Raw genomic sequence first — 23,916 nt, forward strand, 5'->3', positions numbered from 1 at the left:
AATTTCTGTAAAAACTATGCAGAAATAAAATGGCAAATTCAAATAATTTAGTTACTTGATGTGCTATCTGGAGAGAAGCTCAAAGTAAGACTAGGAGCTGTAGGGTTTACCTTGCTTAAGCTCAAAATTAGAAAAGTAGCACTCTAAACCACTTCCGTCAATACTCATTACCCACTATAACCCATTTTTCAAGTTGTGTGGTGCAGTAACCCAAAATAGGTAATGACATGCTTAGTTTGCAAAGCTTTTATTAGAATAAATAGAAGGACAACCCACATACATTCAAAAAATCAATGATATGTCACTGAAATGAAAAAGGACAATAATATCAATCAGGAAGATGTTGTAGTTGGAGATTATTTAAGAAGAAATGGTAGACTGTCTGTATGCTCCCTCAGAAAAAGTGGCATGCCCTTACAGTATGTGCAGCACAAAGAAGCCCAAATGCTGGAAGAAGAATGATCTGCTGAAGTTCAGAATTTCGTCTGAAAGTTGTCCAGGCATCAATTCAAGGATGATTGCCCAGCAAGTTCAACAGAAAGGACAAGGATTATACTGCAAGCAGTGTTTATTTCTCCTATAGAGAAATCAGATCTCAGTAACAATGGTAGGATTTCTCACAAAAAGTCAAAACATCGGCCCTGTTTCCCAAGTTAGTCAAGGACATTGGGAAATCTTCCTAAGTTACCTGCTGAAATTTTCATTCAGCTCTGGATGTAAGTCCTGGATCCAAGCTGATCAGAAATGTCTGCACATAATGATCTGAAAATTCACATGCTTCTTCAAGAATGTCTCCCTAGATATTAAAGGCTTTCCACTTTGATAAAATATTGAAATGAAATTATGCTACTACAGTAAAAGGGTTCAAATTCTGAGGGAGGGGAAGGCATGTGTTATTTCCAACTCTTTATCTTGTTAGGGGGAACAATATCTACCAAAGAAGAGAATAGTGTTGGTTGGGTTGTGTTTGATCAAGAAGAGGAATGGGTGATCAGCCCTAAACTCTTCGAACTCAGGGGAAGTCTTGTTGTCTCCCACCACGCCTGTTGAGCCTGCCATCTCCGTGCCTTCTTCATTGACTACCATGTACACCCCATGCACAGCCTCAGACATCTTCAGGCTCTCTGCGGAAGAGATACCAGACAGATTGGCTGAAGGGCTGAACAGGTCAGTCATTCCCAAGGCCATGAAAACAGACGTGAGGTTATATTTCTCCTCCATCTTCATGCGGGGGAGGTACACTTTCACTCTCCTCTCTTCCATCATAGTAGGACTGGTCCACTGTGCGAGTTTTTCAAAGCTGATTGTGTTCTCAATCTGAAAAAAAAAAAAAAAAAAAAAAAAGGCAGGAAGTGAAATGCCTAAGGTAAGAGTACAATGGACATTATAGCTGTGTTAATACCATTTGTTCCTATTTTTTTCATTTATTTTGTGTACAAAATAGAACTGACAATCTTAAATGTATTTGTTTGTCCTGTATGCTTCCTCCTTACTATTGGCTAAATAACATCTGTCTTGATGAAGTTTTCCAAAACTTTGTCATCTGAAAATTTCTCAATGAGATCAAATGTTTTTGTGTAAAAGCAGTTCTTGAAAACATTAAATCCGATATATGACCATTTGCAGATTAATACAGCTAACCTTTCAGTGAGACAAGATCTTTTATAATATCCCTCACGTTTACAAAAATCCAATTCTAAATCTAATCCTTTCACTGTTTTATGAAAAAATCTAGTAATGATTATTAACAGGACAAGTGGTCCCTATGACTTGTTAACAGCATTTGAGCTCTACTTTATCAGTGGAAATTGAAATCTTTCTCAAAAATAAATATATGTTAAAAAAAATCCTGATAGCATACCTGTCTCTGGTACTTGATAGAGATCACTGCATATCCCAACATCCCCTTCTGCAGGGCTACAGCAGCACTGCACTCTGTTTTACCAGATTGAGTCCCAGGCCCCTGCTAGCACCTGGGCAGCTGGTGTGTTCCCCTCATGGTGTCAGAGGACAGCACAAGCTTTGATGGCAGCCAGGTGCCACTGCACTGATAAATCCCATACTTTCCCTGCCAGGTCCGTACCTGCTCCAGGCCAGAAACCTCGTCAGGCAACAGCACCAACATGCTCAGCTCTCCACTGGCGTACGGAAGCTCCAGGATCTTCATTTTCTCCGCAGCCACCGTGGCCACCTTAAACGTGCTGTTCTGAATCATCATTTGCACAGGCTTGCTGTCTTGCTGCAAAACAGAAGAAGCATAAGATGATGTGAGCAGGGAGCAATTTTCTCTTTAATTGAGTGTATGTGCAAGCCTTCAAAGGAAGTGGGCTCGATCCTCAGGGCATCTCCATTTCCTCTCTCGATAGCCGATGGCCACAGCGCATGGGGTCTGTGGCACGCAGGCTGCTGGCCGTGCAAGCTGGCAGCTGTCCTGGCCACAGGCTGTGCCTGTGCCCCTACCTTTGTCATGCTGAAGGGCATTTCCTGAGTGTCTTCTTCCTTGAAGGCTCTCTTCCACGTGCCTTTGAAGTAAATGGCATTAACGAGGACCAGCACAGCATTGAGATCAATGGAGCTTGGTACCAGGAAGTCTTGGATGTGTCCTGGAAGAAGGAAGCAAGGCAGAGAGTGCTGAGACACACCTCTGGTTTTCTTGTTTGCCTGCAATGAAGAGCATGGTGAGCTCTGGGGGATTTTGCTTTCATAGCATCAGTCAACCTGGTGTTGCTTGATCTGCTTTTTCTCATTACAAGGGTCTAGATTATAGTAGGTACAGGCAAACATCTGCTACCACTTCTTCAGTCATTACCATTTGTCTCTTTATCCACCCAGGAATTAATGAGCTGTCTTGCTTCTTCTGTAGCTGTTTTGAAGTCAACTTCTTCCAGCCCTGCCTTATAGAATTTCTTTGCACAATTTAAGTATTCCTGTAAACAGAAGAATTGCATTTGTCAGACTTTTAATGACTTTAAAGCATATGAATGCGAAATGCAAAATTATTAAATGAAGCAGAATCATTGGTTAAAAGAAATACGAACTTCTATCACATACTTGAGCATGTCAATCAGCTATCTTGCTGTAACTGAATCTTGAAGCTGGACAAGAAAGGCTACTTCACATATTTAGACTTGGTACTTTTAGGTTTCTAGGTTCGAATTTTGAAATATTTTCTTCATTTTACCATTACACTTCCAGTTCAGTGAGCATTATTAAGGAAGGACAGATGATATTTGTTTCCTTCTCTTCGTGCCTGCTTTTTCTTTTGAATTCTGTGTCTGTACATTCCTATCTTTGATTCAAAAACCAAAGCTTTCTTTCACTGTGAATATTTTATATCTGGCTTTGAAAAAAAAATTAGAAAAATATTTTTGACGGTTTTGGTCTTTGTTCTTTTACATCACGTATTCTAGATTCCTCCCTTGAAGGTTGCATTTTTCATTAAAAGGCATTTTTAATGAATAAACAGCAATATGGATTACTTCCTGTAGCTGTTGCAGCATAGGCACATATTTTGCCATTATACCATTGCCTGGCCTCCCCCAAAAAGCCACAGAAAGGTTTGGACTGTTCCTGGGGCCAGAACCAATTCCCCTCGTGGCTAACAGCAACCTCTTCATCAACAGCCAGCAGATTACTATTGGTGGTGCTTCCCTAGGGGGGATCTTGCTGAAGGTTGTACCACAACTCACCGGAAGAACCGGGTATGTTTTCTCAAGGTAGAGCCTGTCAGCGATCTTCAGTACATACGTAGCATTTGGCATGGCGATGCCTGAGAGAAGATCCTTGAATGAGTCGTGGATGTGTTCAGAAGGGCCACACTGAGGGGATGACATGTAAACAAGGCAATACATCATGTTAGTTTCTTATCTAGAAAATCAGACCCTGAGGGACCATCCCCACCAGTAAGTAACAGCCAGGCCACTGTGAAATCCCTGCCCCAGACCTGGAGCTGTCCCCTTTGTGACAGCAGCTGCCGTGATGGTGGTGCACTGAACTGACAAATACATCTTTCTCAAGGTAAATCCCCTGAAACACACTTTTTGCAAGAGTGCTGTCATTTCTGGGCTGTTCCTGCTCACCATCTCCTTGCCCTGCTTTGGAGACTCTCCGCTGCAGTCTGCCTGCCATACGCTGGCTCCAGGTGCTGAGCCCCTTCCACATGCTGTCCTCCAGCACTACTTGCAGGCATGCACATGCTCCCCTGCCCAGAAAGGCATCCTGGTGCCCAAAGCATCCTGCCCCATCCTGTCACTTGTTCTGGTGCAACTTGTGCAACCTGCCTTCTTTCCCTGGCTTTAGACATGAGTTACAGGTGTAACAAGTTACCTCCCTCTGCAGACCTGCTTGGTTTGAGAGAATTTCCATCATTTTTGACAGGATCTGAAACTGCCTGGAGCAGCTGCAGAGTAATTCTCATTCTGTCTGGAGGAGAAAATAGGGCAGAAAGGGAGATAACCTATTTCTTTACCTGGGAGTCAGTGGTGCCTCCCATTCCTGTGATGTTATCAAAGTGAAGAGCCTGGAAGAGAAAATGTCAGTGGGAGAAATGACAAGCATGACCAAAAATGTTATGCATTTAAAATTTACACATGATGTTTGAGGTAGGCCTGTTGGCTCAGAAAACAAAAACAGAAACAGACAAAAAATGCTGACTGAGAACATAGATGAACTGAAAAGTTACAAGTGATCTTGTAACTGGTTTATACCTCAAGTAGCCTTCTGAGAAATTGTGAGTATCACCCTTTTCTTAGGTAACAATTTTTTCAGTGAACATCTAGAAATTAACTCAGTTGCATATTATTTCTCATTTTATTTCTCATTTCATATTATATATATATTTATATATAATATTATTTCTCTTCCTTTCTTTTATCTATTTTTATACCAATAGAAAACCAACCAACCAAGCAAACAAACAACAACAACAACTAGAAAAAACACGTAATTTGGAAGATGTCAGAATTTAGAAAAAAATAATATAGTAAAATTTCCTGACTGGTGATCCATTTAGTTACTGTCCTTGATATTTCTTTTTTCTTAGTTGAAACTAATCACCACCTATATTGTAAATACACACACACATCTTTTAGAATGTTCTCCAGCTTTAAATAATCTCCAATCTCCATTTTGTGACTAGCTTATTTCTGGTGCATTAAAATGTGAGAACCTCATCAGTGGATAATATATTTCAGTAATGTCACTTAGAAGGATCAACAAGCACAAGTAGAGGCTGCTTTACACCCCAAGTAAGTAACTTACCTTCTCCATCTGAGATTCAGTGTTACCTCTTGCTCCCAGGTAGACCATGGCCAGAGCTGAAATGATGCTCAGAGGAGAATAGCAGATGTTCTCGTTGGCATGGTGGACTTTCAGCTCCCTGAATACATCAAAACAGAATTCTGTGCTTGCTGCGCTGATGGAGCCCATTGTGAAATCGGTGTTGTCTAAAGCAAACAGAAACAGTCTGACTTACTACATTGAAATAAAATATGAATTGCGATGCAAGAAAGTCAATGCACTTGAACCCCCATACATGGTGCTCAACTTTTTTGAGTAAACAGAATACAGTGGTGTGTATTTAAAACGCAGGTGTGCGATCAAAATGCTGGATAGCTACCAGTTATGTGTAGACTGGTGATTCTTTTGTTTGAAACTTGAGTCCTCCTCTGTACATGTATACTATATTGATGAAAATATTGCAAAGTCTATTAGTTACCTTGAAAGAAGCACACTGATAATCTTTTCTTATTTTGTAGGGGAAAAATGACACAGAGCTTTGTTTTCAGACTCCTAATTCATGTGAGACTCCAACCAGGTTCTTCACTTTTTTAATGTCACTTTTAATGTTTTTAATGTCACTTTTAAAATCAATGGGTTCTTACACCAGTCACTTCATCAGAGGTCTCAAAAGTTAGCATCATTAATTTTTTTTCCTTTTTTTTTTTTTTTTTTAATAGGATAATGGAGACACAGCAATGGAGACAGCAAACCATTTACGAAATTCATCTGTTTTATGGCAAATGTGTGTAACTACTATACATTCCATTCCTTGTTGATTTAATTATACCTCACTATTTTTATTTTTTTCTTTAATTTTTATTGTAATCTTTTTATTTTTTTTTATTTTTATAAAAGCCACCTTTTAATTAAAAAGGGCTTGTTTAATCTGTGTTTAACTAGCAGATAGTTCACATCTTCAGTGTTTAAACATTTTCTCTGCCTTTTTTCTGACACTATTCTAAAATTGTCCCTGCAACACCAACACTGTAAAGCCTAATGCAGCAGTAGGGTGTTTATACCATCTATATCTTTCCATATATTTTCACAAGCAGAGAGAACCTTTTAGGGTGGAATTTCTCCATGTGCTGGGAAAATCCAGGATACTCTGCCAAATGCATCACTGTCCATGTGGAATTAGCATATTCATGTGAAAGTCATTCCTTAATTTGGGATAATTTGAACAACAGTGTATCCAGCTGTTCCTCTGGATGCATATTCCATCTCACCTTTAAACCACTTGTGTAGGTGATGTAAAGCAAATTTTTGCATTATTTACTAGTTCCACAAGATATTATATTTTAGGTTTTAAGCTCCATTTATGGTCTTGTTGAAGGAATATATTCTTGAAGCAAATAATAGGTCATTTTTAGTTTCAGAAAATGTAAAATTTAAAGATAACACTGAGTTGCAGTGTGCTGTTGCCACCTTGATTGAGCCACGTTCCTTAACTTCATTCAGAGAACACGTTCATTAATCCCTGCAACTGAGCTCTGATTCCATTTTCTTGAATTAAAACAAATTCAATATTGTATATAAATTCTAAATTAGAAAGGGATAGAGGAAAAGGGCAGAAAGACTGTTTTAACATAGCACCAGATTTTCAATATGAAAGTGTTAGGAAACAAAGCTTTACTTCATACAAACAAATACTTTGACTTTATGCATATCAGACTGTGAAACAGTACAGTAATGCAGCACAAGGTGAGATGAGTTTTTTGCAGAAGCCATCCCTTAAATGATATGTTTCTTCAACTGATCTGGAAGATCACAAACATGAAGCTCCATCCATCTTTTTCTAAGTTATAAGATCATTTTTAAAAATTGCAGGCTAGAACATAAATCATAATTGAAAGACATGCTTACCTTATCAGCTTCGCCTGTGATGGTAAAAGCACAGCTGCTCAGCTGCACTTGGGACAGACTTGTTGAACTCCTTGAATTATATCCTGTGTAATTTCATGACACGCCCCATGCTGCCCATTCTGTATTTGCCAAATCAAGTGATGGATGGAGCTCAATGTCAGGCACACAGTTTTACTGAGAGTATGCTCATTATTTGAAATAATAATCCCTAAATGAAAGCCTAAGATCTCCAGAATGAAAGATTCCTTTAATAGCATGTAGCACCTTTCAGAAAATGATAGAGCATATTGAAAAGACTGGAGCAAAAATAATGGTAAAAGCTTTTCATTGAAATTTGAATACTGAGTATGATTAGGTTACAGAAGCAAATAGCATGGCATAGCTAGTGAAAACAAAGCAAAACCCAAACCAAAACAAACAAAAAATGTGTGAAATTAAATCATACACAATGTCTCTAAGGAATTCTGAGTTACTTTTCCTTATCTTTTCTTATCTTTCCTCTGTAAGGAGTACTGGCAGGCCAGATCCCTCTCAGAGTCACCATTCTGTGAACATAAAAAAAAAATGCAGCTCATGTAGGACTGCTTGCTGTAGTATGCCCACACTACACTTACTGCAACTTTTCTCTCTTTGGTGTTGCCTGGACAGACTATCACTATCATTAGTCTTCCTTCCCCCAAATGGTCACAGACATGGCATTTCACAGAGCCAAGTTTCATCCTAGAGCAGTCTAGCTCAGGGAACTTACCCAGAGATACGCTCTGTGCAGATTGTCAGTGGAACTATAAGTGGAAACTATAAGTGTATTGTATAAATGTAAATTAATTTTGAAAGCAGTATTCAGAGCATCTGCATTGGGAAGAGTTAGAGAGCTGAAGAAGTATGTGTTGTGGCAAGAGGGGTTGATCAGGGAAGAGTCTTTTGTTGCTTTTTAAATTCAGTCATTAGGAAATTCAGACCCCAGTCAGATGCTGCAAAGAAGAATTTGAACTCACTGCTAAAATTTCAGAGTGACTTAAGATGAGTTGTTCTTTTCCTTCTCCACAGGTCACAGCACCAGATGCTAGGTTCTAAAAGTGCCTTTTGTACATACAGAGACCATTCTTTCAGATCTTCCACCAGTAACTTCATGGCACATCAAGTGAAACATTCATGGTCTGCAGGACAGTCATAATATACAATAGCGAGCATAATGCAATCTCATAATTCCTTTGAAATAAAAGAATGAACAGACAACAACAAAATTACTTTGACCTCTCTGTATGCCATGTGATTTTACAACAGAAATCCAAAGTCAATACACAAAATGCCTCTGAAATTGTCTAGAACAAATTATGTTTTCTGCAGAGAAGAGGTGGACTCCTTAACCCTTTCAGTTGTCTGTGCAAGTGGAAAGCCTCTGAACGGTCCATATCTCTCCACCTAATCCAGTCCTCATTAGTCTTGTTCAGCCGAAGGTGCTGGAGCAATAATAGTAGTGAAGACCTCAGTCTTGTCTGGTGCATTTAAGTACAACTAATACTGTACATGGCACTGTCTATAGCTTAGGCCAATCTGCTACAGCCATTGCTACACAGTGGCAGTACTTTTGAGTCTCTTTTAAGCCTATTTTAAAGAGAATGAGCTATTCCCTTGCTTCAACAGTGCCTAAAACAGTCACCACTGTTGTGAGCCCCATTTAGAAGAAGATGGTATCACTATGCTGGTGAAAAGACAGGTCAAGTGGGTGAATGCATCTGTGTCTGGTAAACACATTAAATCACACAATTCAGAGTGCTCCTGCTGCAAGGTGTTCCTGTGGCTGCTACCCCTTCTGCCTTTCCTGCTTAAGAATGCTTTGTTTCTGTTCAAGCAGGCTTTAAGACTCACTGCCACTATCCATTATGCTATGCTTTATAGCTCAGATATCAAAAGATACCCAATATGTTGAACCCTGTCACTTCCAATTTTTGAGTATGCCTTGAAACTTTTTGCTTGACTATCAAATTGTCTAGCAGTACGCTCCAGCTCACCATACAAGAGCCACCTTATCGTTTCTGCACCATCTGCCCAAATCACGTTTGGCTCATCATAGATAGCCTGTAACTCAGGATCTACAAAGATATCCGGTGAGTCACTACAATATATGAGTCACTGCTACTACATGAGTTAAATATACTCATTGATGAGAGGAATTTTTTGTCTTATGATAAAGAAGGAGCAAGAAATTCCTTCAGAAGCATGTTATTGCACATCCCAGGTTACTGTTGCTGTTAGGTGATGTTTTCTTTTTTTTTTTTTTGGTTTGGTTTGTTTGTTTTTGTTTGTTTGTTTGTTTTTGTTTGTTTTTCTGGTCACATGAATGGTTAATTTAAAGGAAGGTGCAGAAACATCAAAATCAGTCCACAGCAAGCAAAAACTTTGATCATGGTCAGCCATCAGTGCAGAATCATCAGAATATAAGAGATCATGCATAGTCAACTCATCAACTTTAGATCTTCCATGAAGTCTAGTGAGATGAAGAAGACCTTCCTATAGCTGAAATGCTTCCTGGAATAACTGATAATGGATTGCCCTGTCCAGTACAGCTGTGTAATGTTCCACAAACACAAAAGGATGTATTTTGTCACATGTCCTTGTTTCGACAATGCTTGTCACAAGAAAGAGGTCAGGTAAGACTTCGCTGCCCTTTGCTCTGCCAGGCATTTCATTGTGGGCCTGTCCCTAAACTAACTGATTCTTGGACATTTGATCCTTTCCAAAAGAATATGAAGTCCAGGTCAGCTCACACACCAAAGTCTCTCATTCAATCACAAAATCCTATGCAGCTAGAGATTTTGTTCTCATCTATACTTTCACTCTTTTGCCAGCAAGAATGAATATATTGATATTTCTGTGTATTTTTCATGTCCAGGGCGACTGCCAGAGATTTTTTAGTTAGTTGTAGTTGCAAACCTTGGCACTGTAGCTATCAGTGATGGTTTCTCTCTCAGTTGTTCTGTGGGATTATGTTGTTTCCCCAGAACAAAGAAAATGACGTGTCTGGTCAAACTCCTTTGGACAGGAGCTCACAGCCCACCTGGCACCTTTCTGCAGCAGCACTGTGCCACTTTGAAGAGACTGAAATTGTTGCCTGCAGTGCTGCCTTTTTCCTTCACAGACTATGTCAAAAGTGTGTATTTCAGTGTTGGCAGCATGGATTTCTCCAGCGAAAGCACCTTCAGAAGGATCCTGTGATGGCCTTGGCCACAAGTATCTCACACCTACTCATTGCATTTGCTTAATAGCAAGCACACAGTGTCCAGGGGCTGCTGCTACACCAATTCTGGTCTAGGCCACACAGCACCCCCGTTGTTGGTCACCACAGAGTATCCAAAATCCCTCGTCCATTCCTCAAGTTGCTGGGATCAGCCAACAGCCAGGATGAAGCCATGGGTGGTCTTCCCTCATCAAGTCCTAAGGAGGCAGCATGGTAGCCAGGCCCTTACACCTGCTGTACATGAGCTGGCCACAGGCATCGGGGTCCTTCCCCACCAAGAGGCCTGTTCATGGCGGCCTGTGACTAGCACTGCCTGTGTCACCATCATTTCAGCTTCCACCTCTCACTGGAAGGCTGCCCAGCATGCTGGTTTTCTCGGAGTATCCTTCCAGAAATAATGGCATTTTTCTTTTGCACAAAATAGGATAAACTAATCTCTTGGATTGTTCCAGCACAGCTATCTTTCCATAAAGATTTTCTCCCCTTTTTCTGACAGGTAGCCTCCTGAGATGCCTCGTATCACTCCCCGTGTCTTACCTGCCAACCCTTCTGTCAGGTGTTGCACAACAGTTCCTCAGAGAAACAGGGTCTTAATTCTTCAGAAAGCAAAACTGCCAGTAGCCTGTTATTTAAGCAGAGACTGTGGCAGAAATTCCAGTAGCATCAGGTAGGTTTTCAAGATTATTATTTTTTTATTTATTTTTTTTAGTTAAAATTTTTGAAGCATTCTAATACTGTTAAGATTTCAGCCTTTTTAAAAAACAGAAATTCTCTTAGGTGTCTATTGGTATGAGAGCCACAAGCAGGCCTGAGAATTGAAACCTGCCAGGCTAAAGCACAGAGGTGCTCCAGCAGAGCACGGGATCCCTCAGTGCTCTGGGAACACCTGCACTCTGCTCAGCAGGCAAGGTAAAGCAGCTTATCCACAGCACCCATTTCTCTGGGGCAAGGGAAGGGCTGCTTCTCCCAAATCTCCCCAGAGCTTTGCAGAGCTTGGAAGCCACAGCAGGCATTCATCATCCCACCCGTCAGGCCTGCCACCCCCTTTCATGAGGAACACGTTTAGCCTGACCTATAAATATGTATCTCCTACATGGTCAGTGATGGCCTGGGCCAGGGCCCAGCCATCAGTATTTTGTTGCAGTTGCTGAATTTACACTCTTTCCCGTCCTCTGTTTTCCTTCTTGAAAAAGGGGAAGCTTTGTACTTGTTTGTAAGCAAGCAACCTTCATTTTTTTTTTTTTATTTTTCCCATTCCTTCCTTTTGACCTTTGCTTTCATTCTGGAAACAGTGTAGGTCACTGAGGCATATCTTTGCCCTTCAAGCACTTTCCAGTTTAATAATCATGGAAAGGCTAACTTGCAAATATAATCCTCGTCAGTGTTCGTATTGTTTACGTATATTGGCTTTTACATTGAAAAGTCTGGATCAACTGCATCTGGCTATAAAAGATGAAAAAGGTAAATGCTTATGGTAAACATTGAGACGTTGAAATTTCTCTTCCCTTGCAACTGTTCATATCACTGCTTCCACTTCTAAAGAACAAAAAATAAAGCTTACTTCGTAAAATATTTGTTTTTACCACTGAGAAACAAATGGGTCTGTATTAAGCATATCCTGATAATATTCAAATAATGTAGCATCAGCTGTTTTTTGTTTTTTTTTTCCTACAGATCTGCTTTTATCACACCCCACTAATGTGGTAATGCTAATGTGGAAATAACCTATATTATTGGAAGAGTTCCTCTGCCTGTGGTGGTTTTACCGTGCTGGGCAGCTAAACCCCACAACCGCTCTCTCACTCCCCCTCCTTTAGATGAGGAGGGGGAGAAGTAAAGCAAAGAACAACTCACGGGTTGAGATAAGGATAATTTAATTAAAGGGAAATATTTATAATAATTAAATAAAGACTACTATGAACTAAACAATTTAACTAAGGGGAAATAAAAGGGAAAGGGGAAAAGGGAGGGGAAAAGGAAAAATAAAAAGAAGGGAGGAAAACAAACAAACAAAATAAAAGAAGGCTATATGGAAGTGCAGAGGAAAGAAATTACTCTCTACTTCCCACAAATGAGCGATGATTGACCACGTCCTTGAAGCAGGGCCTCAACACACACAGCCAGTGTTCCAGAGGACGACCCACATTTTCTCCATGAGAGCCCACCCCTTCCTTCTTCTTCCTGTTTCCACCTTTTATTGCTGAGTGTGACACCACATGGTATGGAATATCCCTTTGATTGGTTTAGGTCAGCTGCCCTGGTGATGTTTCTCTCCTCACTTTTTGCCCACCCCCTAGGAGGGTTAGAGAAAGGCCTGATGCTGTGCCACTGCTGCTCAGCAGTAGACACAGCACTGGTGTGATAACACTGCTGTTCCAGCTACAAGTGCAGAGTACGGCACTGTATGGGCTGCTGCCGGGAAAGTTAACATTCCAGCCAGACCCAGTACACTGCCCAAGACTCTGGCCAGGGAAATTCTTTGCCTAATAGTTTTCGACCTATTTATTCTCATGCCTTTCAAGTTATATCATAGAATCATGGAATGGTTTAGGTTGGAAGGGACCTCAAAGATCATTTAATGCCAACCCACCTTCCACTAGACCAAGTTACTCAAAGCCCTATCTAACCTGGCCTTGAATCTGGCCACAGTTGTTCAGATGATTTCATCATCTAAAAGGGCAAAACTGCTAGAATAGTTGTTCCTTGAAATATTTTCCAAAGAAATTGTCAGAGCATCTTTAATACCTGTCGGAATTGCATAGAAAAATACACATGAATAAATCAGTATTCCATTGTGCTATTTCTTGTTAATTTGAAAAACAGAGAGGAATAAAATGCAGGTTGTAGGACTTTATGGAGTTCTACTTGAGGATCAGAACTCCTAAAAATTTCATAAATACCTAGGAAGCTTCAGATCTACATGCTTTATTCATTCTCAAAATATGATTTTGTAGTAAATTACATTTTACTCACAGCTGTTCAAATGTAATGGTATTTTTCAGTGTGTTGTTCATAAAGTTAATATCATTCACACGGCAAACATTCATAGTGTCTCTTATTATGTTAACAAAAACAAAATCAGTTTTATGCATCAAAATCAAAAATGTGTGACTAGAATGAAAACATAATATTAAGCCAATAGATCCATATTTGCAGATGGCAATTTGCACATAGGAAGAGAAGACAGAAAATATTAGGATTCTCATATGTTTCTTAGAAGATGTGATCACAGGAACATAGAAGCCCAGATACATTCATGGAAAAATTTTGTGCTCCAGTTTTGAACTCCACCTGAGGGCTTTCTAGAGAATAAGTGAAGATTACTAGCTAAGAAAACTCAACAGAGACAGGGATAATTTTGAAACGTGTTTTCTTTCATATGACTCCCATGGAGAAATCATATTCTTTTACAGCATCTGCAGGATTTTAGAAACACATACACAAACAGACAAACCACAATTTTCTCAAATTTGAAGTTTCTTCCAAAGTTTTAAACAAAAATTCAGACACTTCTTTTGCCCAGTGGTTCTCACTAAATTCCGGATTATGAGGATCACTTGGATCTCCATGGTTCAGGCTTTGAATCTACACTCTGTGAAAAGTAATAACTGCACCTATACAAAATTATATCTAGTTCCATTTTCTGAAGCAGAAAGGAGACTCTTCATGACATTGGATAACCTCTGCAAGATATTCAAAATTACATGAGGAACTCATGGTGAGAGGGCAACTCTGGTAACAGTGAATGTGTACATTTCCCAATAGCTAAGTAAAAAACTTAAAATTTACATAGCCACCAGTCAATAACCTGCACACTAGAAACTTTTCCACAAACATCTCCTCCAGACTGGAGATCTCAAAGCCCAACTTTTAGGAGTGGCAACATGGGTTTGTCAGCAGGATTCTGTGGGGGATTGGGATGTCTACAGCCCATGGCTTTCTATGTGATGGGCGCCCAGTGACTTGGGGTCATACCTGCAATTTATTCCTTGAGTGAAAATCACTTGGCCCTTTCCTGGCTGATGAGTGCTTTCATTCTCACCTTCTTTTTGGCTCAGTCTTTGCTTAGCTCAAGCCGTTCTATAACCAGTATGAGAAAAGAAGTAGTAACCATGCTTGCTGCTGTGTCTTCACCTGAGGGTATGTCTTTGCTACGGAAGTTTCCAAAATAGGCATTTCTTAGATCAGGTTTTCCAGCTGGAGAAAATACTGAAGAGATAAGATTATGACACAATACTACAGTAACGGGATTTTCTGAGGGAGGGGAAGACGTGTTATTTCCAACTCTTTATTGTGTTAGGGGGAACAATATCTACCAAAGTAGACAATGCTGTTGGTTGGGTTATGTTTGATCAAGAAGAGGAATGGGTGGTCAGCCCTAAACTCTTCGAACTCAGAGGAATCCTTGATGTCTCCCATCATCCCTGTTGAGCCTACCACCTCCATGCCCTCTTCATTGACTTCCATGTATGCCCCATGCACAGCCTCAGACATCTTTAGGTTCTCTGCAGAAGAGATACCAGACAGGTTGGCTGAAGGGCTGAACAAGTCCGTCATTCCCAAGGACATTAAGACAGATGTGAGGTTATATTTTTCCTCAATCTTCATGCGAGGGAGGTACACTTTCACTACCCTCCTTTCCATCACACTGGGATTGGTCCACTGTGTCAGCTTTTCAAAGCTGATTTTGTTCTCAATCTGCAAAGAGAGGTAGCAAATGAAATACCTGGCGATGACAATGAAACTTCTTCCCATCATTTATTTTAATCAAGAGTATCAACATCATTCTAATTTATCACTTGCTTCTCTAATACTACCTGTGTCACCGTCCCCTTTTCAGTTCCTTACCCATCTGACACATCCCCTTCTGTACAACTAATCTTGTGTCTGAGGTGGCACAACATAGCAGTCAACTTGTGAAAAAGATTGCAAAAAATGCCATGAAAATTTATATACAGTCAGTAGTACCAAACAAAATAGAACACTTACAAAACTTATACAGTGTTCTGAGAACATCTTATTTATAATGTCTGATGAGGGTTTTTCAAATAAATCATAAGGGATTCCTGAACCTCATCAGTTCTAACAACATATACTCAACAGTTCATACAGGGGGATGGGTGAAATTACCTCTCAATGAAAAAAAATCTGCCCATACATACATCACTTTCTGCAAGGTTACAACTTAACAACACTCCTTTACCTTTATTTTGTTAGCTATGCTCTTTGTTCTTTCAGATTGAGTGCCAGGCCCTCCTAAGAGGCCAGTGTCTACCTGAGCACCTGCTAGCACCTGGGCAGCTGGTGTGCTCCCCTCATGGTGTCAGAGGACAGCACAAGCTTTGATGGCAGCCAGGTGCCACTGCACTGATAACTCCCGTGCTTCCCCTGACAGGGCCATACCTGCTCCAGGCCAGAAACCTCATCAGGCAACAGCACCAACATGCTCAGCTCTCCGCTGGCGTACGGAAGCTCCAGGATCTTCATTTTCTCCGCAGCCACCGTGGCCACCTTAAACGTGCTGTTCTGAATCATCATTTGCACAGGCTTGCTGTCTTGCTGCAAAACAGAAGCATGAGATGATGTGAGCAGGGAGCAATTTTCTCTTTAATTGAGTGTATGTTCAAGCTTTCAAAGGAAGTGGGCTCGATCCTCAGGCCGTGTTTCCATTTCTTCTCTTGATGGCCGATGGCTGCAGCGCGTGGGGCCTGTGGCACGCAGCCTGCTGGCCGTGAGAGCTGGCAGCTGTCCTGGCCACAGGCTGTGCCTGTGCCCCTACCTTTGTCATGCTGAAGGGCATTTCCTGAGTGTCTTCTTCCTTGAAGGCTCTCTTCCACGTGCCTTTGAAGTAAATGGCATTAACGAGGACCAGTGCAGTATTGAGATCAACAGAGCTTGGTACCAGGAAGTCTTGGACGCGTCCTGTAAGAAGGAAGCAAGAGTGCTGAAACACACCTCCTCTGGTTTTCATGGGTGCCTGCAATGAAGGGCATGGGGCTGGAGGGAACTTCTTTGAGGGGTTTTGTTTTTGTAGCCGTAGTCTTGCATTTTAGAGGTCAACCAACATGCTGTTACTTGAGCTGACTTTCTCCTTTCAAATGACAGGGTGTGGAATTCAGATTCCTGAGGATGATTTAATACAAAACAACTAACGCTTGGTCAGACATTTCTGCAAGAAGACAGGAAGGTTTGAGGATTCGTACACATCCCAGGAATATCTCAAACAAGTGTTTGGAAGAAGAATTGCACAGATAAGAAGGAACAGGAGAGGGAAGTAGGGAGACAGAAAATCTATATCCCACTGCTTCCTTCTCATGTGTGACTCTTATTTTTCCTCTCATCTGAGCCCTGATAAATATATGCACATACCTTAATCATTCTTCTACTCCCACCACCCTAATGGCATTACTTTCTTCCATGGAAGCCCATTTTTTACCCATTCAGCACACACTTGTAAAATGATGCCAATATGTTAGGGAAGCTGAGGCTAGTCTTGCAAGAGTTACACTCTGCAGGCACAGAAACTGTGCATGCCCAGGCACCTCTGCTTTTGCTAGATAGATTTAAAATGCACTGCCACACAGGTGGAATATAGTCTTATATTTTTCCATATTAATGGAAATATTAATTTTCCATATTAATCCATATGAACAGATATTTTCACAGGAAATATCCATTAATGGGGATGGAAAGAAGAAATTTCTCCTCTACTGTTTAGTCTTTCAGGAAGTTGTTCAAGCACAGTTGTAATGAGAAATTATATTTCAAACTCTTCTCTGACCTTACCCTCTGTCTGTTTTTCCACCCAGGAATTAATGAGCTGTCTGGCTTGATCTGATGCTTTTTTGAAGTTCACTGTTTCCAGACCTACTCTGTACAGTTTCTTCACACATTTTAAGTATATCTGTAAAGACAGCAGTTGTAGCCACCAAACCAGTCAGTTTGTAAAAAGACTATGATGGTGAAATAAAATACAGATAAACAGACTCAATTTTTGTAGTGATGCCATGGTTAGATTGTTCTCATTGCTTGTTTTCTGGACAAAATAGTTAAAACTGGGCCAGAAAAAAAGTTATTCTGATGCATGACATTTTCATACCTTACATTTTTATTACTTGTCCAGTTAAGAGTATGTACTAGTAATGCAGAAATATTTTCTTGAAGAAAGCCTGATCCAAAATCAGCTTCAGGTCCATTGGAGAGTGCTTTGTTATCATTATGTCCACTCTTTCTTTTGAATTATTTTTCCTTATTTTTAAAGATAAGAAATTTATTTGATTTAGAATATTTGTATGCTTTATTTTGAAAATGTCAACTAAATGATTTAGACACTTCAAAAAGTTGTTTTTGAGGTGGGGTTTTCAAATGAAGAAACACATTGAAATCAAATTATTTCCTACAGGGAAAAAATGAGAGGGAGGGAGAGAGAGAAGGAAAGAGGGAGGAAAAGAAGAGAAGGGAGGGAAGGGAAGGAAGAAGGAAGAGAAAGCTGTTACGATGAAAGGAATTTGTGGGGCAGGGAGAGGGAAATATTACATTCCCAATTCGTTTTCTTTATTAATTCCATTTATTTTTGAATGGGGTCATCTTTTTTCCCTGGAATTGCTTCCCATGCAGGCTATTTTCAGGGGCAAAGGGAAAAGCTGGGGGAGCCCAGCGAGGAGTGTTGGATTAACAGATCCCCTATTCCAGGCAGTACTTCTGGATTGCAGATTTATGCAAGGTTTAGAAAGAAATCACTCTGAAGTGCAACTTACCGGTAGGATTGGACATGACTTTTCAGCATAGAGTCTGTTGGCAAGGTAGACTGAATGATTGGCTTTTGGCGTAGTGATATCAGAGAGAAGTTCCTTGAATAGTATGTGGATGTTCATAGACTTGCCACACTGAGTTATTGATGAGAAAGAAAAAGAAAAAAAAAAAGTATAGATGTTAGCTTACTTCACTAGAAAGACAGCTACTTATAATCACACATGAAAACACACAGTATTAGGACATTTGCAGACAGATGTATTGGAATATAAAAGCTCTATGGGAGGGATGTTCTTTTAAGCAATTAATGATGTACAATTCATAGCATCTAGTGATACTCAGCCTAGGTTATAGCAATATATATATAGCAATTTCAGATGAATCTGAAACCACACGCCTGAGGAGCAAAGTGATAATTGAAGAAAAATTCAGGCGTCTGGTTACATTTGGTGAGTTGTCCTGCGTACAGTGCCTAGTTCCCTGCTTCTGCTTTCATTTTCATGGCAGCTTTGTGCTGAAGCTGCAGATAGGAGTAAGGATAGGTGACAGGGGAGTTGGGAACTATCTTATAGTATAGTCTTATAGTATAGTCATATAGTCTTCTTGTCCTTCAAGTCCAACCTTGTTTTTAGAGATCCAAAATGGATGGGGACAGGCCTAGGAGAATGGCTCGTGTTATCTTTGCAGCTGCAGCAAATGAACATGGAGGAAAGCACACAGGTGTTTCATGTGCTGTCCCCCAGCAGCACCTGCAGGTGTGCAAGCTCTTATTAATCCAGTAAGGTAATGCATTCTTCCCTGTTCCATCACTTTTTCCAGTGCAATATATGCAATCTGCCTTCTTTTTCTGATTTTTTTTTCTTTCTTTTTGTTTATTTTTGTTTTGTTTTTGGGGGTAGGAGGGTTTTTTTTTGAACAAACTTGAGTTTTCCACTTGCATGTCTTGGACTGAGAGAACTAGCTAAGATTTGGGAAGGGAATTGACCTATTTGAAGCTCACCCAGAACAGTTTTATTTTCTATTCTCGGGAGAAAAATTGGAGAGAGAAATGAATGTACCTTAGGTTTCTGTACCTTGGTCTGAACGCTTCCTCCAAGTCCTGCAATGCTGTCAAAGTGAAGAACCTGCAATGGGAAGTAACAATAGAATAAATGAAGTATGCGAAGTCCACTCAGAGTCACTGCTATTTGTGTTTAAACTATGGGCTTGGAATAACTGGGTCTGACTAACACTGAGTCTCATGTGAGCTTGAAATATTTTTTTTTTTTTTTACTGCATGCGCTACTTCAAAAATTTGTGAGTAGGATCTTCAGCTTAGATCACTTATTTTCCAGTCTAGAAACCAGCTACACACATACTTTATTTATAACCATGACTCTTGCTTTCATCTTTTATATATTACAAATTGTCCATCCCATCTGGAAGGGGGCTAGTTTGTGAGATAATATAAACTGAGGAGATCTGCCTTAACCATTCTTCAAGATATCTCCTTAATGGAAGTCATTCTTGCCCTACACAGTGAAAAGCAGTGATAAGTGAAAAGTTAGTTCACGATCCAAACATGGTTTGGCTGAATGCCGTTCTTCCACCCAAGTTTGAATCCAGTGGTAAATGTGACTACGGCTGGCCCTTCAACTGGAGAAGTCTCAAAGACATTGATGGGTGATCTGCTGTTGTGTTGAACAGTATAAAAAGGACCTTGCATCTGTTTTATGTAACTTACCTTTTCCATCTGGTACTCAGTGTTGCCTCTGGCTCCCAGATAGACCATGGCCAAGGCTGCAATGATGCTCAGGGGGGAATACAAGATGTTCTCATTGGCATGGTGAACTTTAAGCTCATTGAATACATCAAAACAGAATTCTGCATTTGCTGCACTGATGGACCCCATTGTGAAATCAGTATTATCTGAAACAAACAGAAATATGACTGTGTGCTGTTGATATGTGGCTTCAGAAAGAGATACTGGCTCATCATTCAAATACTATCTCTTTCTTGCCCATCTTGTTCATTTAATCTCTGCTTTTTTTTTTTTTGTTCGTTTGTTTGTTTTGTTTTGTTTTTGAGAGGGAGAAAAAGCACATGTATATATGCCATAAATGCAGGGTTTGGCTGTAAAGCTTGATGCACTATACAGCTGCATTAGTTCAATCAGATGAATGTCCTACCCATGCAAGTTAAGGTCACGCCTTCAGAGTATTTATTGAAATCTACAGTCATTCTCTTTCTTTCTTTTTGAGTCTGAGACCAAGAAATCTGTATACTGTTCTTCTCTCTCTAGAATAGTTAAAGTTGGAGGAATAGCATATCCATGGTTAAGGGTACGTGTTCCACTATGTGACCTGAGAGGTGTCTCGTGTTAATGACTGTGGAACCACGGGCTGTGTGAATCATCTTAGTCTACCTCACTCAAGTTCTCCAGAGAGTGGGATTGAGAAAAAAATGCTTTAAGTCAAAAAAAAAAAAAAAATTCTTAAAAAAGATAAAGAACAGCTTTAATGTGACACCAGATTTTTGAACAAAACAGAGGCGTCCCTATTTAAACTATGGCGTACAAATACTGATTTTGCACACCTAAAACTATTTGACAGTCAAACAGTATAAAACATATTGACAAGGCAATGTAAAATTACTATATACACTTGTGGTTTTTTCCATATCTGTCTTATACTTACCTTAAAGTTCTTAAACATAATATTCCTCTTTTTTTTTCTTTTTTTTTCTTTTTTTTTTCCTTTTTTTTTTCATATAAAAGAATACAAATTAGAAGTTACACTTGGAGAAATACTTACCCCACAATCTTCAAAGAGGCACGTAATAATCCAGCTTGCCAGCTGAATTCTACGCAGATTCTCTGAGCTCTTGGTGATATATACAGGACCATTTGGGACACTCCCCCTGTTAGCCTTCAAAGAGTCATCCTTTGAGTTACTACCCTTTTGTCAGTGCTTTTTGATTCATTGCCCTTCAAACTATTGAGTAGACCAACATTAGACTGGTGCTGTATTTGCAGCAAGCCAAACGTTAGTGAAGTATATTAGTGGAGTAAAACCTGATAAAATAATGGAATGATTCAAGCTTTTTCTGTATCTTACAAGGCTGTAACAAGGCAAGTGGAGTTCAAGTCTCAAAGCATGTTTTGTGTTATTCCTTTGAAGTTAAACATTAATTCAATTGGCACATAGAGGTAACTAGAGCCTAATGAATTAAAAATAAGGAAAAGAAGAAAAACAACGTTGCAAAGTTATTTAGCAAAGCATAATACATTTTTAATAAAATCAGAGTGAACGATTCTCACAGTCAGGTGAATCTAAGGATCCTAAAATATTATAAGAAAATAAGGTGTAGTTATCATAGAGTCATAGAATGTCTTGGGTTGGAAGGGACCATTAAGGATCAGTTCCAACTCCTGGAAAGGGACACTGGAGTTCATCATCAACGAACACCTGCAGCTAAAGCTGAGAAAAGACTCTTCTTCACTCCGTTTTTCACTTGAAGTAAAACTGTATCATATATAAGCCCAAGGCTATACAGCATACGTGTGAAGAGAAAGCACATTTTGCTGAAAATTCATCCTGATGAAAAAAATCAGAGCAGCAGTGTTGAGATAAATTAGAAGACTCAGTGTAGGCATGGCAGAGGAAGAGATTTGAGGTACAGTCAAAAAGTGTCTGCTGCTTTATGAAGTCAGATCCCAGAGTATTCAGATATTCAGAAATAACCAGCCATTAGAATTTAAAGGATGATTGGAGGTCAGCTTTTAATTTTCATTCTCCACAGGTCACAGAAACAAGGCCCGTTGTACATGCATGGGCCATTCTCATATATCTTCTATACCTACCTTTTAACTATGACAGGTAAATAAACTACCGAGTCTGTCTGAAGGTACATTCATGGTCTGTTAGACAATCATAATGCACAATATCAAATATAACTCAATTGTAAAAGGCTATTACTCTTTATTGAAAAATAGACTCGATGAGCACTAAGGAAATGAATCCAGCCTCTGTAAAAGCCATGGGAGGGAGTAATAGAAAACCCAAATTTTTACATATTAAGGCAGAGAACACACAGTGGTAGTTGCACCCACTGGTGAAGGGGAAAGGAAGTCACTTTACCCTTTGTGGTGTGTTTTGTTTTGCTGGAGTTCAGGCATGTTTGTGCAGACCCTGATAACTGGGGTAGCTTTCAGTTTCCGAGCTCAGAATGAGCTTTTCATCTGAGGATGTTATAGCAATCATGGGATGGGAAAATCTACAGAGAGTAAGCAGCTTTCCTCCCATCTTGTTCAATGGTCTGTATTCTATGGATTTAACTTTATTCTGTCAAACTTTTCCTGCCTGAGGGCACAAGTTTTTGCAAACTCTACCTCTGCAACAGAACAATCACTACAACAATTTTGCACACAGCTAGGATGAGCATCTGATAACGTACCATTTCCCTGTTTGTGAATGACACTAGGTTTCTTCATGTGAAAAACTATTTCATCAAGGCAGGCAAGATAGCTTAAAACACCCAAAGTAAATGAGAGGATGACGAAGATGAAGTTTGGTTCTACAAGTGGTCACAGGCGGGACAGAATACCTTAGTCTGCCATTATGCAGGCTTGGATTTGTTTTGCATTTTTTCTACACTGAATGTTAGTGCAAAACTGGTTGTAGAAGCAGCCTGTGAGTAGCCAAAAATTTTGACCAGAATGGGCTATCCATGTGCAGTCACCAGTGGACAAGTGCTTTTTTGTAACTTTAAACAGGGCATTGGGCCAGGGGAAGTCAGAGGTGCCTCCTGAAATGGAAAAGCTATGAGTGTAAGTAAGACAAACATGTTAAACTCCGTTCCAGATCTGTTTTTGTCCCAGGAAAGACGTCAGCAAGGACTCTGATGCCCTTTCCACTGTCAGGCAGTCCATTGTGGAGCTGCTCCTAAACCATTTCATGGGGTTTGCCTTTCTTTTCCAATGTTGGCTTAATCAAGGAGATATTAAGCAGCAGTAAAAGCAGCCCTTTCCAACCATTCAGATTTTCACATTTCATTTCCTGTGGTTGCTCAGCAGATACTGTGATGGACTTGAGAGTAATGTTTGCTTATGCTTTGGAATTGTTCGTGCCATATCTTGGTCATCTGTGTCACACTTAGCAGAGGCTATTCTGGCATCTCTCGGTGGCCTTTAATGAACCAAGATGTGGCCAGAACAGCCCCATATACAGGATTTCAGATGCTTTTTACTCTGTCATGGTATTTGTTGTGATGAAGATGATCAGCTCTCTGTTGCGCACACACGGTCAGAGGCAGCTGGTATTGGTGCTAGAACTTTGAAGTCAACCAGCCCCTTGTACTAAACCTCTCAGATAGTCAGTGTGTCTGGCCTAGGGTAAAATTAATGTCTAAGCTGCCCTTCAGAGCTCATAGTAGCTGGTATGTCAATGTGTATTGTGTTTGCACAGGAACATGAGGCAAGAGGAGGCCAAGCACATCTACCAGTCCGTTATGCCCCTTCATAGCTGGCTGGCTCTAGAAACAGCTCATTTTGATGTAATAAAGCCAAGAGTAAAACAGTTTCACATTGTTTCAATGCTTTGTTATTCTTCTTAAATTAAGAAGGCAACTAGAAAAAAAAAAAAAAGATTATGTGAAGAGAAAAATATAATTTTTCTTTATATTGTGTTTTGTTCCTGGTTTTAAGATTATCTAGATACACCTGGAGAAGGTTTAAAAAATGCAAAGATCATAAGTGATTACTTCTGCTGTAGTAGAGTGGCAACCATTGTTTCAGTCATACTTCT

At 40.0% G+C, this 23,916-nt stretch overlaps 2 protein-coding genes across 3 annotated transcripts; both read right to left on the reverse strand.

Annotated features, from left to right (window-relative positions):
• Positions 1-231: 231 nt before the first annotated feature.
• LOC101802317 (ovalbumin-related protein Y) lies at positions 232-7,413 on the reverse strand. Its single transcript, XM_027451683.3, has 8 exons — positions 7,144-7,413; positions 5,260-5,444; positions 4,469-4,519; positions 3,690-3,818; positions 2,810-2,927; positions 2,461-2,603; positions 2,084-2,239; positions 232-1,317 (listed from the first exon to the last, which is right to left on the reverse strand). Exons 2-8 carry the CDS (start codon positions 5,425-5,427, stop codon positions 916-918), a joined length of 1,167 nt encoding a protein of 388 aa, XP_027307484.2. The 5' UTR covers positions 5,428-5,444; positions 7,144-7,413; the 3' UTR covers positions 232-915.
• Positions 7,414-10,924: 3,511 nt separating this feature from the next.
• Positions 10,925-20,379, reverse strand: LOC101801793 (ovalbumin-related protein X). 2 transcript variants are annotated; one of them, XM_027451684.3, is made up of 7 exons: positions 19,857-20,379; positions 19,207-19,257; positions 18,139-18,267; positions 17,168-17,285; positions 16,161-16,303; positions 15,785-15,940; positions 10,925-15,079 (listed from the first exon to the last, which is right to left on the reverse strand). In XM_027451684.3, exons 1-7 carry the CDS (start codon positions 20,022-20,024, stop codon positions 14,678-14,680), a joined length of 1,167 nt encoding a protein of 388 aa, XP_027307485.3. In that variant the 5' UTR covers positions 20,025-20,379; the 3' UTR covers positions 10,925-14,677. The 2 variants fall into 2 exon arrangements, with proteins under 2 accessions (XP_027307485.3, XP_038030985.2); XM_038175057.2 differs by having other exon boundaries at positions 19,192-19,257.
• Between the last annotated feature and the right edge of the window lie 3,537 nt (positions 20,380-23,916).

The sequence above is a fragment of the Anas platyrhynchos genome, chromosome 2 (assembly GCF_047663525.1).
Source record: "Anas platyrhynchos isolate ZD024472 breed Pekin duck chromosome 2, IASCAAS_PekinDuck_T2T, whole genome shotgun sequence".
NCBI classification, from domain to species: domain Eukaryota; kingdom Metazoa; phylum Chordata; class Aves; order Anseriformes; family Anatidae; genus Anas; species Anas platyrhynchos.

Excerpts from the sequence above, each read along its gene's own strand:
- LOC101802317 (XM_027451683.3), bottom strand. The coding sequence starts at position 5,427 with ATGGGCTCCATCAGCGCAGCAAGCACAGAATTCTGTTTTGATGTATTC. Across the intron at positions 3,819-4,468 it reads GAGGCACCACTGACTCCCAG|TGTGGCCCTTCTGAACACAT; the intron begins GTAAAGAAATAG and ends TCATCCCCTCAG. Across the intron at positions 2,604-2,809 it reads GGTGGATAAAGAGACAAATG|GACACATCCAAGACTTCCTG; the intron begins GTAATGACTGAA and ends TCCTTCTTCCAG.
- LOC101801793 (XM_038175057.2), bottom strand. The coding sequence starts at position 20,024 with ATGGGGTCCATCAGTGCAGCAAATGCAGAATTCTGTTTTGATGTATTC. Across the intron at positions 19,258-19,856 it reads CTGAGTACCAGATGGAAAAG|GTTCTTCACTTTGACAGCAT; the intron begins GTAAGTTACATA and ends TTCCCATTGCAG. Across the intron at positions 15,080-15,784 it reads AGGTTTCTGGCCTGGAGCAG|ATTGAGAACAAAATCAGCTT; the intron begins GTATGGCCCTGT and ends CTCTCTTTGCAG.